Below are 17,835 nucleotides of genomic sequence, written 5' to 3'. Positions count from 1 at the left end.
TCTCTCTCTCTCTCTCTCTCTCTCTCTCTCTCTCATTTAAATTGGGCAGAGAGCACTCAGATTTAACTGCTTCGTTAAAATTTGCTGATAATACTAAAACCGAAAAGTCTCCTGATCATAGTAGTTTGTTCTTTGTGTTTAATACTACGATATAGACATCTCAGAACGAAATTAAAAATTGACAGTAAACCTGATTCTGTATTTATAAGTACTTTTCAATCACTATAAAAATTTTCAACGTACACGATAAGTAAAGAAAAATACAAGGAATTTCCGACATATGTTAGAACCGCTTCTTTACTGGGACAGAATCCGAGGTAAACTTCCTCATAAATCATATTTGTAGAAAACCCACCTTCAAACAAATTTAAACAAAGAAAATATATCAGATAAACTCTCCATGTTCACACTTACCCCCAATCTCGCAATAAGTTGTCAATCTTTTATTACTAAAAGATTCTAAATTCAAGATTCTAAATATTTTTAGAGAAAATATTCTATGCATCACGGATTCCAACTGGAAAATGGGGACAATTTGAAACAACAGTTTCGAGAACGTACTTAGTGTTGTTTACTTTTCGGGTTTACTCGATTTCAGTGGCCAGGGACCACATTCAAAACGAAACGGTGAATGAACGCGGATCCCTCTAGGACCGAGAGGAACTTTTCCCATGGTTACAAACAAACAGAAATGCTTCCCAGAATCCTCCGAGCTCCTCGTGGCTGAGGTTACTACGGATTGCGGGATGCCGCAACGCTGGGAGGAAAGCTTAGTCGAATTCAAGAAGTCCGGTTGGAACCGCACCCGCATACACGCGTGCAATACGCCGCACGCTTGCGCGCAGACAGACAGACACGCATGCACAGGATTCTCAAGTCCCCCTACGACAAATGACATTCCTTCCGTCGTTGGAATGATACATTTTATACGGTGGAATGTGTAACTTATTCATTCTGGAGCTTCAACCTTTCCGTTTTAAATTTTTATAAAATTTAATTTCATCAAGTTTTTTACTCAAAAAGGTTTGGGTAATTATGATAAAAACCTGTTTGAATACTTATCAAAAGTAAACAAATGTTAACATTTTTCACTTAAGTCTAGATTTTTCTCAAAGTATAAGAAATTTTCAGTTACAGGTAAGTTGAACTGTCTCCTTACTATACCACTATACAGCCAACTTAATTTCCCTCTGTCCAAATAGACAATTCCTACTATTAATTTTATGGAAAAAAATGTAGTCCATTTTAATATTTACTTTTACCATGTTTGAACCTGTTTGTAAATACATGTTGAGTATTGGGGGATTTTTTTTTAATTCACATAAATGTATAACACAGAAATGTTCCCCAAATTATTGCCACTAGGCATTACTTTTGGAGGCGGTCCCGGGGTTTTAACTGCTGTGTTTCCTTGAATACATTAAATCATAGTTGTTTACCTCAGATAGACATCAGGGTCTTTGAATTGTTTACCAATACATAAAATATATTCCCTGCAAATGTGCCTTTCACATGTTTGCTGGGTCACTTGCAAAATTAGCAGTTTACATCCTCACCAACATTCGCCAACAGTAGATAGGATCAGACTTTTACAATTTGTGTCACTATGAATTGGTGTGACTCTAGTTCACATTTCTCTGGCGGTTCTGGAATGTTCATTAGACTGTACCCTGTTGTGACCCATCCTCTCTTTCATAAAGCATGCTGCTACTAAGTTCCCTTTCTCCTAGTGGTGTGCAGATCTTCAGATGCCTATTTAATCCATTTTACTCATGTATATGTTGTGAATATCTTCTCGTAGCTTAGCATTTGTCTTAATTTATAGAGGTCTTGCTTTCTAGCTGTCAAGTGTAGTGAATCTGTCAACCTTTTGTTAGGTGTCTGCCACTTGTATTTTAAGAAATTCTTGCCTATCCCGAGGTCATTAAGGATTTCCTCTTCATAGTTTATAGTTCGGTTTCCATTCTTTCTCTGTTGTGTGGTATCATGGATATATATAGTGACACTATTGACTTTTATGCCACACACTCTTGTGCCCAAACCCTTGCTGGATTCCATTACTGTTACACTTGGTCTGTGTGTGTCTCAGGATTTCCCACTTAAAGAAGCCTTACATTGTGCAGACAGTAACCCTTTAACATTTATTTTAACAAATTTAAGAGGCAAATATGGTGGCTCCCCATGTCACTACCACCCCAGCCTCAAACATTTGTCATTCCTGTTTTGTCTATCCTCCCTCCCAGAACCTTTTGCATTTTTTTCCAGGAATATCTTACAGTAAATCTCCAACATGTATATTTTATTAAATATACAAAGGCTTTTATTTTTAAAATACCATATATATCTGTGGCAGAAATTCTTTAATACTTGTCTGTTCCACATTCAATTTTCAGTCTTAAAAATACCTGTCTAGGAAGGAGAGGTGGCACAAGAGCCCTTGCTACTTGCAGAAGACCTGGGTTCAGTTCCCAGCACCCATATGACAGCTTATAACCATCTGGAACTCCAGGTCCAGGAGACAGGATGCTCTCTTCTGCTCCAAGGGATCCTGCACACATGTGGTGCACATAAACAAGTGCACACACACACACACACATAAAACTTAAAAATAAGCCGGGCAGTGGTGGCGCATGCCTTTAGCCCCAGCACTTGGGAGGCAGAGGCAGGTGGATTTCTGAGTTCGAGACCAGCCTGGTCTACAGAGTGAGTTCCAGGACAGCCAGAGCTACACAGAGAAACCCTGTCTCAAAAAAACAAAAAAACAAAAAACAAAAAAAAAGAAAGAAAAAAAACCTTAAAAATAAATTATAATGTCCATCTAGAGTTGGCTGTGAAAATGAAGTTAGAGCAACACTGTTTAATTCACACAGCAATTCCTTTTGCCCACTTTCCTTGGCTCTGGATGTTGAAGAAACTTAAGTCTTGTCTGTAGAAAAACTGCCTACTTTGTGAATCTGCTGACTATCTTGATAGTGATTTTTAATTTGTTCCTAAAGCTACTGTAAGGCTCTAGCGAGCAGAGCCTTAGTTTACCAGAGACCCCCTGAGTGAACCACTCGGAAATGAGAGATCACTGCAAAATGCAAGAGGAATTTTTAATGTTCCAGCATGCTGGGGCCATCCTGCATCCCAAAAGGAGAGGCGACCCCACACAGCTTGTTCAGTGAGCTTTTATACAAGTCCTTAGGGCCCCAGACATTAGGCACAATGTGATTGGCAGAACAGTGTGACTTTTTAAACTGGTTGGTCTTTAGGGAATGAGGTGACAAGGACTTCCCTTGTCTGTAGGTGGCAAGGATTGGTCTGTCCTACAGAATGTGTCTACATGCTCTGGGCCTTCTTCACCCACAAGATGGGTTGGTTCCCTTCCAGGTGGTCTGAGGAAGGTTAATCAGCCTCACCCTTCTTCCTCTGACTGTTAATCTAGCAAAAGTCCTCTGAAGGAGGAATGTTAATTAGCTTCTCCCATGGGGGTGGGGGTGGGGGGAGAGACAAGTGTTCCAAAGTTCCTCTTCACTACCAGTTTTACATAGAGGCTACATTGAGGAGATATACTCTTATTCTGCAAGAATTCTTCACAATTCTACATTCAAACCTGGCTCCAAAGTCACTATGAATGTATGTTCATTAAAAGAATAAAACCATTTATTGGTCATGGATATGTAACCTGAAGATATATTTGTAGGCCTTAGTTTATACTCTAGTGGTAACCTACCAATCACTACTGACTGGGAAAAAGAAAAACTGACTAATGAAATTACACCTTAGTTTTATGGTGCCTCATCAGACTATTAGATTTTATAATCAGATCAGCATTGCACTATAAGTTATATATTACCCTGAATAGTGAAGCCAAACACTGGGATATAGAGGTTAAAGTTAAGATTTTGCTGTCAGACTTGGTTCTAATTTGGATTCAACCACATCTGTGGTCAGAGATAGTGCTAGTTAAAGTCAGCAGCTCATAAGAGAGAAACAAAAAGCTGGGGTGGGGGGGAGAGTTTGAGGAATGGAAGGGAGGAGATGTGTGGTCAGAATATATTATATACATAAATGAAATTGTCAAAGAATACATATATATATTTTAAGTCTGGAGAGGCCCAGAGGTTGGATGTCATTTGTTGTAGGGCACTTAGTCCAGGACCAGTCACCAGTTAGTTGCCCACACCAACTTCACCAAGCCTAACATGGTATCCAGGAGAACCAAAATCTTGACTAGTCCCTTATGTAGCACCAGCCTGACCCAGCAAGAAGGTAGACACACTCAGGTCATTCTGCCCAATGGCCCAGCAGTGTTTTGTTTTTCTGTTATTTTGTTTGAGATTCTGGTAGCCAGGCTGACCTCAACTCCCTACAAAACTCAGGATGATCTTTACCTCTTGATCCTCCTGTCTCCACCTCCAGAGTACTGGAATGGGAGGCTTGCACCACCACCCTGGCTGGGCTTTAAATAGAGAGATATGTTTCCCACCCATTTCCACAGTGTTAAGTACAATTAGCTTTCTATAAGGTATTGTCCCTTCCAGCTGGAATGTACAGAGCCAGAAAACAGTACTTTTCTGGTTTGTTCGCTGTATCACCTACAATGGTATGCCCTTCCCCAGCCTTGAGCAGGCTGGAAAGACCTATGACCTAGGTGGAGTCATCCACCCAGGCTGCACATACAAACTCCTACATGAACTTAGAAGAGGCTGCATGCTGACCTTGATTTGCGACATAATCCCATAATCCGTCTGAAACAAAGTATGGCTTCGGTGAGGCTTCCCTTATCTATACACGAGCTGAATATTAAACTCTGAGCCTTGATCAGAGAACTTCATCTTGGCTCCATGTTTCTCTCGCCCCTCCGTCTCCTTTTTATTTCCAGACCTCCTTTCAGGAGAACTCAGTTTGTCCGTGGCCACTGGATGGCTACACAATGGTACACACATTTCTTGGTGTACATTACACATTATACTGGAAACTGTAACTTCAAATGAAATAGGCTACTCTCTGCTATATCCTATGGTGTAGGATGAATAAACGGTAAGTTGAGAGGCACTCTTATGGACCAACCAGGTTTTGAAAAGCTTTGAGAAGATAACGAAGGAGGAAAAAGTTAGCAAATTTTATCCAAGACTGAAAGAGTTTCTTCTTGTTTAAGAAATACCATTATATGCTAGTTTCCAAAGGCTCCAGGTCATATACTGAGGTCTTTCTTTTCCTTTTTAAGACTTTTCCTTTAAGGATTAATTTTATGTATATGAGTGCTTTATCTGCATGCCCAGAAGAGGGCATCAGACACCATGTGGTTGACTGGGAATTGAACTCAGGACCTCTGGAAGAGCAGTCAGTGCTCTTAACAGCTGAGCCATCACCCAGCCTGAGATCTTAAGACTCATCAGTAGCAACACCCCTCCCAAGCTAACCAGGCATGTTTAGAGAGAATTGGTGTTCACATTTAAAAACTATTCCCATTTCAACGCCTTGGTTTTTGTTTGTTTTTCAGACAGGGTTTCTCTGTGTAGCCTTGGCTGCCCTAGAATTTCCTCTGTAGACCAGGCTGGCCTCAAACTCCAGAGATCTGCCTGTCTTTGTCTCTCCAGTGCTAGGATTAAAGGCATCCGCCACCACTGCCCAGCTCAATGTCAGTTAAGTAAAAACGTAAGATCATAGATTGTCCCCGTTTTAGCTAAATCTGATTTCATGTAAACTTTCAAATATCTAATTAAGCCTAATTCTAACAATAAACAAGTAAAATAAATTCTAGTGATTATAGGTAAGCTAACCTGGCCACACATAGTGACACACACCTTTAATCCTGGCACTCTCAGGAGGCAGAGGCTGTTGGATCTCTTATCAGGCCAGCCTGGTCTACAGAGTGACAGCTAGGGCTTCTCTCTCTCTGTCTCTCCCTCTCTCTCCCTCTCTCTCTCTCTCTCTCTCTCTCTCCCTCTCTACACACACACACACACACACACACACACACTTCATTTATATTCATTCATCCGCATTCCCACTGCACCCTCCCACCCCAAGGAGAGAAAAGAGAGATTAACAAGGCTCAAACAGTTAAAGATTCACAAGGCCCTTCCCAAAGACAATATAAACTGTGGTGATCAGTGGGAGAAGGTATTCCCCTGCAGAGAGCTGCCTGAAAACTGAGCAGGAAGCTATAGGATTGCATCTTTCCTGAGCGGTTACCCATGCTGCCTTTCTAGTAATGCAACTGCTTTGAGTTGGCCATGCTCCTGTTAGGTGACCTGCTAAACTCATCAATTCACCAGGCAGTACTTCAGTGGAATCATTTCTGATCTATCATTGGTGCCTGATGCAGGATAAATAGATTGATTCACATCTCTCTAGAAGGATATGTAGGTTTACCAATGTCCCTTAAATGAGACACAGAAATAACTTTTCAAAATACAACCAATTTTGCTTTATATTTCTGAAAACAAAATGTATCCCGGATACTGACAGTTTTTACATTCTTTTAGCCATCTAGGCTTTAGGATCACATAGCCAACATATAACAAAGCATAACTTTTAAAAACGTAAGAAGCTCCAGATATAGCTCAGAGGTAGAATGCTTGCCTAGCATGCTTAAAGCATGGGCTAGATCAAACAGCACAAAAGCTTTAAAACATGTAACATGGGATCTGGATTGTAAAAGATTTTAATATCAAATCCACTTTACATGACTAAACATCTGGATTGCCAAGCAAAGTACTGTATACATGTCACAATAATAAGCTACCAACCCACAGCTGTTACAGTCAGTAATTATCTTCGGACATTCCAAATGAAATTTGACATTCACCATGAAAGAACAATAAAGAAATGCCTTTCACAGGATCTATCCCAAGCTGGGTCCTCAATTCAGTGTCTTTGTTTGTGATCCCAGCACCGGCAACATTTTCATTTCATCCACTCTGTTCTTGTGTATTTGGAAAGCAGGGGTTATCCATCGCCCACACGAGCACTGTTCACCATACCAGTTAAAGGAACCCAATTTGGCACTGCATTTTGGGCAAAGAAGCTGAAAAAAAGCAAATGTGTTACTCTGTCCACTTTTATACACATTCAGCAACTATCTTTGACAATACAGAATATAAAGTAGCTAAGGTGCGGTTCCTGTCATCAAGGAATTAGTAAAGTTCAAAGCAACTAAGAATGTTTTGAATCAGGGTGGAAATGTACACTCAGATTCTCATCTTCTATGACCACCTGCTGTCAGTAGCACATAGGTCAGATACACTGATGTTCCAGTACGAGAGAAATCCAAAGTACTCACCAAGTCAACTGCACTTTCTCTAATGTTAGCATTACTATTTATGTTTTGTAGACATGGTCTGAGTAGGGCTTTTTATTTTAAATATTGAACTACAAATGTCTGGACATAGGGCGAGCAAGACAGATCAGTGTGTAAAGGCATTTGCCAAGCAAGCCTCATAACCTGAGTTTGATTCCTGGAACTCATGCAAAAAGGTAGAAAGAAAACTGTCCCGACCTCCACACATGCACCAGGACACACGTACTCCTTTCCCAAATAAATAGGTAAGTTTTATTTAAGACTATACATAAAACTCAGAAACACAAATGGAAAAACAAAAACCACAACCAGGCATGACAGATGTCTGTAATCCTAGATAGTTGGACCATAAAGAGTTCACACATAAGCCGGGCAGTGGTGGCGCACGCCTTTAATCCCAGCACTTGGGAGGCAGAGGCAGGCGGATTTCTGAGTTCTAGAGTTCGAGGCTAGCCTGGTCTATAGAGTGAGTTCCAGGACAGCCAGGGCTACACAGAGAAACCCTATCTCGAAAAACCAAACCAAAAAAAAAAGAGTTCACACACACACACGTTTCTCTACTTTCTTAGACTTTAATGTGACAAAATGTATTGTTTGAGATGAGAAAAAAACTTTGATGAAGCTAATCTATAATATTCAAAAAGCTCCTACATATCAAGAAAAAACAAAGCTATAAAGCACTTTATAAACAAACAAACAAACAAAAAACTATAAATGGCTGAGGAGCCAGTTTTGTCACCTTGACACAAACTAGTCACCTAGGAAGAAGAAATCTTGACTGGGGACTTATCTCCATCAGACTGGCCTGTGGGGGCAATGTAGGGATAATGTTTATATGCACCGTGTGAAGATGTGTCTGTCCTTCCTTGCCTGCCTAAGGCACCCTCTGACTGGGTAAGATAAAAAGGCCAGGACTTATTAGCGAAGGCAGGAAGTGGAAGGTGGAAGTTCTGAGAAAGAGTCAGGTGCAAAGAGGTTCACACCTAGCCGTGGAGGAAGTCAGACTTAATGAAACTGAGAGGTAACTAGCCACATGGCAGATAACTGAGTTGATATAAGTAGCAAACTGATCAGGAAACAAGCTTAACTTAAGGCTAAGTCCATCTTAATCTAGAAGATGGACTGTGAGCTCTAACAGGAACTCAAAGCTTTCCTTCCAGATGGTTTTTGGCCATGGTGTTTTTCACAGCAACAGAAACCTATCAGTTGGTAAATATACTAATGTTCAATGGTAAATATGAAAAGTCAGGGGCACTTTAGAATTAACACTGTATTTACTCCACAAACATTTCATAGTATCTAGTGTGATGAGAGAGACAAAGAAATGTGTACACACGTTCTCTCAGTGAGAAGAAATCCTGTATGGGCTTTATGAATGTTAGCCTTAATGGAGTTGTTGAGGCACGAGTTCCATTTCTAAGTATCTCTTCTATGGAAATCACAAATATGTGTACAAAGAAGCAAACACAATGTGACAGATACTTATTTATTGAGTGGTTGATTGATTGATTGGTTGGCTGGTTGGCTGGTTGATTGAAATATCTCGCTATGTAGCCCTGGCTAGCCCAGAACTCTCTATGTAGACAAGACTCACCTTAAACTCACAGAAATCCATCTGACTCTGCCTCCTGAATGCTGGATAAAAGGTATATACTGTTCACTACACCCACCCATGATTTAGAATCTTTTACAAAAATGGCTTTACTCTGTGTCTGTGTGCATAGTACAGGCTAAATTAAAGCAGCAAGCCAAAAGCACAAAAGCCAAAACTGGATTTCTCTGAGACTGAAAGCTCTATGACAAATCCTAATCCCAGGGATGGGAAGAGAGAGCCAGGCATAGCTGTGCATTCTTGTAATTCTAGCACCTGCAACATAGATGCAGGAGGACCAGGAGTTACAGGCCAGCCTGGGCTTCATGAGATCCTGTCTCAAAAATCAACACTGAACAGGGGCCAGGCTTGGTAATGCATATATGTAATGCCACTACTCAGAAGGCTGAGGACAAAGGGTGAATTCAAGCCCAACCTAGCAAAACCAAAGTGAAACAAACACCAGCAAAAACTCAGAGTGACTCCCAACGACTATATTGAGTGTGATGATTACAAAAACAAAAAACAAAAAACAACCAACCTCTGCAACTATAATAATAATAATAAAAAAAAACCTACCAAACATTATAAAATGGCTGAATCATATATAAATAAAGCTGGCTTAAAGCAGTACAATCTGACCATGTTGATACCACTCTCCAGACAAAATACTAACTAATATAAATTAAGTTCCCTCATGAGAAGATTGCAAATATATTGATAGATGGCTGCCTTAATTTAGCCTGTAAAATGAGTGCTCACAGACAACAGAGTAGAGCCATTTTTATAAAAGATTCTAAATCATGGGTGGGTATATTCTCAAATGAGATAATATATGAAAGGCTTTATAAAGAATCTGTTGTGCAAACTTTTATACACCCATACAACCTTTCGAATTGATTAAGATTGTTATTACACAGGGTTGAGTTGTAGCTCCAGGGGAATGTATAGGGCATGTAACTGCCCTAGATTAACTCTCCAACATTTAAAAAAACGTTATAGAATACCTCAGATTAATATCGAGTATGCAGGAAGGCAAATTGTGAGGACTTCAGAATATGCTTCTGAGATCCATTCTTTAATACAGAATGAAAAGCATCCCATAGTAAATGCATTAAATTCAAAGATCAGAAAAATAGACAATGTGTGTCATGAAGCTAAATGAGAAAAATAATTTTTTTTTTTTTTTTGGTTTTTCGAGACAGGGTTTCTCTGTATAGCCCTGGCTGTCCTGGAACTCACTCTGTAGACCAGGCTGGCCTCGAACTCAGAAATCCACCTGCCTCTGCCTCCCAAGTGCTGGGATCACAGGCATGCGCCACCACTGCCCGGCTGAGAAAAATAAATTTTAAACCTAATTTTACCTTGATTTACCCCCCTATTTAATTTTGTGATATATCTAATTATTCTTAAAATGTTCGTCTTACATTTGAAAACATAAATAACAGCTTTAAAGTAAGTCTAACTTGGATGAGTGGTTCTCCATCAAATGTGGCTAATGAATTTGAAAAAAAGCTTATTTTTAAAAACATTTTACTTGAATACTGGGGACATAGTTTCATTGTAGAGTATATGCTTACATGGATAGACCTTGAGTTTAATTTAAAAAGAAATCATTTATTTTTGATAACCTTACCCATATACTATAAAGGTATAATCCTCAGAATCTTCAGGAAGGAAATGTTAAACATGGTGTTGATTTGTCTTGGGTTTTGTCCAGACAGTAAGACGGCACAAGAGGCCAAGGCCCTCTGGCCAAGCCTGACGACCTGAGCTTGATACTGGAACTCACAAGGTGAACAGTGAAAATCAACTTCCACAAGTTCCTCTGACTTCCACGTGAGTGAGTGTGTGGCACCCAAAACCCCCCACAGGTACACATACCATATATAAAATAAAGAAAATGTGTACAAACATTAAAAGTAAATAAAAATGCCTTTGTTGTGTTGTCTTGAGATAGTGTCTCATGAATGTCAGGATCGTCTCAAACTCACTGCATGCCTGAGGTGACCTTAATGACTGGTCCTCCTGTCTCAACCTCCCAAGTGCTGGGGATGCCTGGCTTATGTCATGCTAGAGATGGAATCCAGGGCCTCATGCACAACACAAGGCAAGAACTCTGCCAACTGAACCACATCCCTGGCTCTAACGTAGAATTAAAAGTGTAAAAAGGAACAGAATTTAGAGGATACCATGAAACTGTAGACAGCAAACAGTGTTCTCACCTGTCCATCCATAACTCCCAACAAAGTAGATTCCATCCACTGCACAGGTTCAATGAAGTAAGACGTACACTGAGCCTGACTCCCTGTGGTAAGCACAGAAAATGATGCCGCTCTCTTGTGAGCAAAGGCTATTGGTCCACTTCCTTCACTATGATCCAAAATACTAGAATGTCTAAATAAAGATCGCCTGTGAAACCACCAAACACAAAAGCATTAATGAAAGCACAGATGAAATATACAATACTTCTAACAGGTGAAAATAATGTAACATTGAGTATGCTACTCAAAATTTCGGCAGCCCCTACAATCCAATTACTAAGTTACATTCTCTCTGAAGCAGGTTTGGACTTAAAACTTCCATAATATTCAATTAAACAAATTCTTCTTACAGAAAGAATGAAGCTGGAAGTGCTTTTTCCAATTATCAAGATGATAAAATTTCCAGAGGATACAAAATATTTTTACCTGCACTTTCTACATTTGTAGAGAATGTCATCTTTTAATCCTTGTGAAATGGTAGTTGGGTCAACAGCAAAGAGTTCTTGAGGTAAATTCTGAAGTTCTACAAGATAATTTAAATTCATCCACTGTCAAGATTAACCTTCTAGATTTTCAGATAAAGTCCCAATGCCAAACTGAGGCGATACATGCTAAACTCAGAAACTAAAGGCAAGAATCTCCATGTTGAGAGATGAGGTAGGAGAGTAAACCGAGCAAGCAAGCCTTCACTCTGAATGGGGTGCCTGATTCCAATCCTGGCCATTTTTAAACCCTGTGACTTTCTGCTAAACAAAAGGAACCAACAGTCTCTGCCTCCTAGGAATTCTTGGAAAGTGACAGAATGCATTTAGTGTCCAAGAAAATGACACCTCAGAAGAGTCCAGTCATACGAGTACCCAGTGTGTACTCACCTGGATACTTCTCAGTCACCTTCTGTAAACGGTACTGCTTGTAAATGGCACTGGAGGTATCGACTTCGTATCCCATTGCCTCGTACAGTTTCAGCTGCCGCTCAAACCCCTCATTCATCCTGCAGTGGAGAGCAAGTATGACGTTTAGAGTCTTTCAATAAGGAGACGGGAAGAAAGGAGAAGTGCTTACAGCCAAAAAGGAAGACCCTACGTTCGCCTCTGGCCTATGGATGTGCAGAGAAGTGCACCTACCACACACATGCACATACGCCACACACATACACAACCGTGCACACACACACCTTACACACATTCTATGCACAAACACACCATACATATACACACATACTATACATACAGATACATAGACACCATATACACACAAAATACACACCATACATACACACACATACCATATATATACCACACACACATACTATACATACACATATATACACACACACCCCATACACAAACACACCATACACACAAATACACACTTTAAAGAAAGAGAAAAAAAAATCATTACTGGGACTCCAGAGGACTCACCTAGCCTCTGGCTTTACAGTCTGGAGGTTTTCGTAGGCTTTTTCAAAGGTAAGATGGTCGGTCTTCATTATAAAAGCTGTCACTACAGCAACACTGCGACTGACTCCTGCATGACTGAAAAAGAGACCTTCAAAATAAAATGGCAAATAGCAGCAATTAAAAAGCAAGCCAAGCTGGGCATGGTGGTGCACACCTTTAATCCAAGCACTCAGGAGGCAGAGGCTGGCAGATCTCTGTGAGTTTGAGGCCAGCCTGGTCTACACAGTTGAGTTCAGGATAGCCAGGGCTACACAGAGAAACCCTGTCCAAATCAAGCAATCAATCAGTCAATCAATAAACAAATAAAAGACAAAGCCCAGCCAGGTGTGAATGGTAAAGTTTAAGTCCACCTCATTTCTTTCTGAGTCCTGACGATCTTGTCCCAGCCTCCTAAGTGCTGGGATTACAGGTGTCGCGCAGTGTGCCCACTTCATTTCTATTTCCATTCAAATTAACCCACTGTCTCTTAAATACTGTCAGCACACAAAAGTTGTCAATTATTTCCTTATTCCTTTTTAATCCTGAACAACATGGATGCGTTAACTATTCAACAGTAACTGCCTTAAATGCTTGAGCTGCTCTCATGGCTCCTTGCCTCTTACCTTCAAGTTGTTCCAGATCCGTACTTTTTATCACTACCTTCTGTCCTTGTGTAAATCTCTACAACAACAGGCACACAGGAAGTATCCAACAAAGCAGTTCAAACCAACCCAACAGGACTACTCTGGAATTCCAAAACATCTACTAAAATTTCCTAGCCTTTTGGTTTTGCTGCAATATACCCTGTCGATGTCCTAGACAAGTCCTATGAGTTCTTCATATCCCAATTCCCCTGTTTACCAGACACTCTCCCTCATCCCAGACAGAGCATTTTTTAAAAAAATCCTCTTGGGGCTGAGGGTCCGGCTAGTAGGGGAACACTTGCTCATGTGAAATGCCAGGTTTAATCCCAACACTTCCCAAAAAAGGAAATAAAAATAATATGGGCTAACTGCAGCCTTGAGAACTTAACCTTTGTCAGCCTCTCCACCCACTGAAAGGTGGGTTACTGCTCAGGACAGACAGACACTGGAGTTACCAGATCGGAGTATACCAATTACTTCAAATTAGCAGCACATGAAGGCTTTATCTTCTTTGTGCTTAAAATCCAGAGGCAACAAAGACGATAAAACTTACTCCAGGTCCCTTCCCTGAATTTTCATTAGTTATATTCAAACAGCAGGGAAAAGACAAGTTTGTCACCACACCACAGCAGACTGTCACACTATGTTGACCCAACTCAGCATTCCAAAAAGAATCATTTGTGACTCACTGTCCCACAGACTCAAATGATCTTGCATGTCTCTCCATGTCCACTGAAAACCCATTTACTATTCCTCTCAAATCTGCTGACACCCCCACTGCCCCCTTTTCCAGGAAAAGGGATAGAATTATGAATCAGGTTATTTTAACTTACTGTAGGTTTGTAGAAAAGAACAACACAAAATCGCCCTTCAGGTGAGCTTTGTTATGATAGTAAGCCCCGAGACTACCCCCAGGTATCATCCAGCACTGATGAGAGAGGTTTAGGAGAAATCCCACCATACCAGAGGCGGCATGATGCCAGCCTCGAAGGGGGCATCATTCCACTATATATATGTGTGTGTGTGTGTGTGTGTGTGTATACACATATGTAGTTATATATCATAATTATATTTAATATATTTATAATTATTTATAACATAATATACTTAATATATAAGTATATACTATATAGATATATGTTATATAAGTATTTACATGAATATATGATACAATATATGTGGATTTATTTAATAATTACATTTAATGTATAATTATATATATATACATATATACATACATATATATGTGTGTATGTGTGTATATATATATGTGTGTGTGTGTGTATGTGTGTGTGTATATATATATATATATATATATATGATGTCCCCAAAGAGAAAGAGACTTTCAGTTCCAGGGAATAAATGAAATTTCTGACTCTTACTGGTTTTCACGGAGGGAGGCAAGCTCCATCATACATGACCTATCTGGGCTGGCCTCCAAGCCAAGTAATACCGCAGAAGTACACTACGTAACAGTAAAATTATAATTCAAGGTTATCTGGAGATTAGGGGAAGTAGGGGTGGTGCTACTCACAGGTGCTAGTGCAAATGAGGCCTGTAAGAGAAAAAGGTCACAGCTGACATCTGTCAACTTCCTATAGCAGAGAGCCACAGGGGGCTGGGGGATGACTTGATTTCTGGGAGAAATAATCAGAGCCTGTGCCCTAACAGGTTGGGCTTAGTAGCTAATCACACTTTGTGACTGCTCTGTGTACATTAAAAAAAAAAATGTAATGGCTACAGAACAATTCCAAGGTCCAAGGCCCTTTGCTCTTAACACTGGAGTCTCCCCAGATCTGTTTATGATCTCTTTTGCCTCTCTTTCTCCCCTCTCTTGGGCAAGACAGAGAGGCTAGACGCACTCTTCTTCAATCCTAAGCACAAAAAACAGAATCAAAGCCAATGCAGTAAGGAGCATGTGCATATAATACCAGCACTAGGAGGCAGATGCAGGAGGATCCCAAGTTCAAGGACTGCCTGGACTACCCAGCAAAAACTTCCATCTCAAAAACAAAACAAAAATATGGAGAGAAGCCGGGCAGTGGTGGCGCACCCCTGTAATCCCAGCACTTGGGAGGCAGAAGCAGGAGGATTTCTAAGTTAGTGGCCAGCCTGGTCTACAGAATGAGTTCCAGGACAGCCAGGAGGGCTACACAGAGAAACCCTGTTTCGAAAAACAAAAACAAAAACAAAAAAAAAAGGAGAGAAATATCACTCTAACTTTCCTCCACCTTTCTAAGAACCTGCCACAAAGGCATTCTATGCTCCCACAGTAGCAGAATGTCTGCCTAACAGGCTCGCAGAACAGATTAATTCTCTGATCTATTTAGTCTGATATATATGAAGACCATAATTCCAGAAAGGGTTTTGCCTACACCAGAGGCAGACAGTACAGGTCAGGCTGAATTTCCTGGCTCACTCCCTTAGCATTATGCCACACTTCTCTTGTCCAATCACTTTTCTATACGACTGTCCAGTCTTAATTATTCCAAGAATGTGAACGGTTTTCCTTTGGTCCATGCATGTTTCTCTCAATTTGTGTGTCACATAAATCTTTGATTAAAAATTCTCGAGTGTGGTGGCGCACTAAAGGTGTGTAGCATTCTGAACGAAGAAGCTTTGAAGCCAGCCCGCTGCCCTTCAAGGCCTGCCAGATCTGCACAGTAAGACCCTGTCTCAAAACAAAAAACAAACACAAAAAAACTAAAAGTCCCACGTTTTTCTCTTGTTAACTACAGTGGCCTTTAGGATAAGAAAGAAAAGCATCATGTATTTTCACCCCAATACATCTGACCTGTACCACATTCACCGGTATGAGTGTCTGACTTCTCTTACAAAGATGCTAAACTTTTATCTGATGAACCCCCAACTCCAAAAGTTATTTTACATAGACAGGCAGATAGACCGATGGACAGACAGACGGACGGACGGATGCACAGACTAGACAGTTGCTGCAAGATGAAATCAAACAAAACACTAACCAAGGGCGGGTTTCCGAACCCTCCTTTGAGCCACACACCCCAGGAGAGGATGAAAAGCAGGGTCTTGGCTATGACAGCATGGCCCTCCACTTCTGGGCGCCTCTGCAGAGAGGCGAGACCCAATGCAAGGCACCGCCCCCTGCATCTGGCACTCACCAATGCACCAACACCGCACGGCCTTCGGAGCGAGCCTGGCCGATGAAGGCCACACACCGATCCAGGTGACTGAGCAGGTCGGTCTCGGGTTTGTCCAGCATCGGCACGAAGAGGCTCCGGAGACCTTCGAACCCAACCCCAGACGGGAAAGCCGGTTCCGAGTCCACCGTCAGCACAGCGGTGATGCCCGCCTCCCTCAGGAGGTCAGGTTCCGCCACTGCCGCTGCTCCACCCAGATACAGCCCTGGCCGCACTTCCACCGCGTGCCCTGCCGAGCTGGCGGGGCTGATAGTCGAAGCCGAGCGCTCACAGCCATGGTTAGAGCCCTGCACTTCCAACATGGCGGCGCCAGGAAGCCAGGCAGCCGCTGCCCACCACCAAGTCACCAGCTAGAGTGACTGTCTCCAGTGCCGGACTAACTCCAGCAGCTCAGCAGCGCCATGGGAGGACCATGGCAATAGGGAAAATGACTGATTCTGGGGAAGGTGATGCTGGGGTTGTGTGCTGTGTTCCATTTAGAGCAGCCTTTCCATCCAACCCTCCAAAGTCCAAGGCAGAAAATAAAGTCTCCATTCATCCATTACAAGTGGGACCGCAAACTTGTACAGTCACTACGGAAATCATCTTGGAGGTTCGTCAGGAAGATTAGAATCTATCTACCTCAAGATCCAGCAAAACTACTCTTGGGCATATATACGCAAAGAACACTTCATCCTACCACAGAGACACTTGCCCAATCATGTCCGTTGATGCTTCATAATAGCCAGAAATTGGACACAACCCAAATGTGCCTCATCAGAAGACTGGATAAAGAAAATGTGGCACATAATAAGCTGTTACTCAGCCATTTAAAAAATGAAATTCACAGGTAAATGGATAGAACTGGAAAAACAATCATTCTGAGTGAGGTAACCCAGATCCTGAACGACAAATCTGATATGTATAAGCTTACATGTGGATAGTAGCTGTTAAGTCAATGATAACCAAGCTGCAATCCATAGAACCCAGAGTTTAAGTATAGAGTAAGGGACTAGGGAGGGCCTGGTAGATCTCCCTAGGAAAGGGAACTAGAATAATAGGTAGTTATGCTGGATTGAAGGTTGGCTAGAACAGAAGGAACAAATGGGGAAGGGAAAAGGAAAGCAGGGAGAGAGGTAAAACTTTGGGCCATTTGGCGGGTGGCATGGAAACCTAACATGGTAGAGCTTCCTAAAATATATATGTATATGAAGGCAATCTAAGTGAAATGTCCAAATAATGGGGGCAATAGATCCCCAAATGGACATCTCTTGTCACCAAATGAAGCTTCCGGTACCAGGATTGGATTGCATCTAGTTGAACTGTTGGTCAATGGTGTCTTGAGGGAATCCCCAAACAACTCAAGCTGTTGTCAAGACTGTAGGTTGCTCTCCACCAACTGATGGCAAGGTTCCAGTGCTGAAGACAACGTCTACATAAGTCATTAGACA

The 17,835-nt window shown here is 41.3% G+C and overlaps 1 protein-coding gene across 2 annotated transcripts; it reads right to left on the bottom strand.

The window, feature by feature from the left end:
- Positions 1-6,390: 6,390 nt before the first annotated feature.
- Dusp12 (dual specificity phosphatase 12) lies at positions 6,391-16,839 on the bottom strand. 2 transcript variants are annotated; one of them, XM_028781833.1, is made up of 6 exons: positions 16,367-16,839; positions 12,568-12,681; positions 12,019-12,137; positions 11,573-11,669; positions 11,108-11,294; positions 6,391-7,018 (listed from the first exon to the last, which is right to left on the bottom strand). In XM_028781833.1, exons 1-6 carry the CDS (start codon positions 16,705-16,707, stop codon positions 6,854-6,856), a joined length of 1,023 nt encoding a protein of 340 aa, XP_028637666.1. In that variant the 5' UTR covers positions 16,708-16,839; the 3' UTR covers positions 6,391-6,853. The 2 variants fall into 2 exon arrangements, with proteins under 2 accessions (XP_028637666.1, XP_028637667.1); XM_028781834.1 differs by lacking the exon at positions 11,108-11,294 and having other exon boundaries at positions 6,940-7,018.
- Positions 16,840-17,835: the final 996 nt, after the last annotated feature.

The sequence above is a fragment of the Grammomys surdaster genome, unplaced genomic scaffold (genome assembly GCF_004785775.1).
Source record: "Grammomys surdaster isolate TR1022 unplaced genomic scaffold, NIH_TR_1.0 554, whole genome shotgun sequence".
Taxonomy (NCBI): domain Eukaryota; kingdom Metazoa; phylum Chordata; class Mammalia; order Rodentia; family Muridae; genus Grammomys; species Grammomys surdaster.
This window is presented reverse-complemented; position numbering and strand designations above follow the sequence as displayed.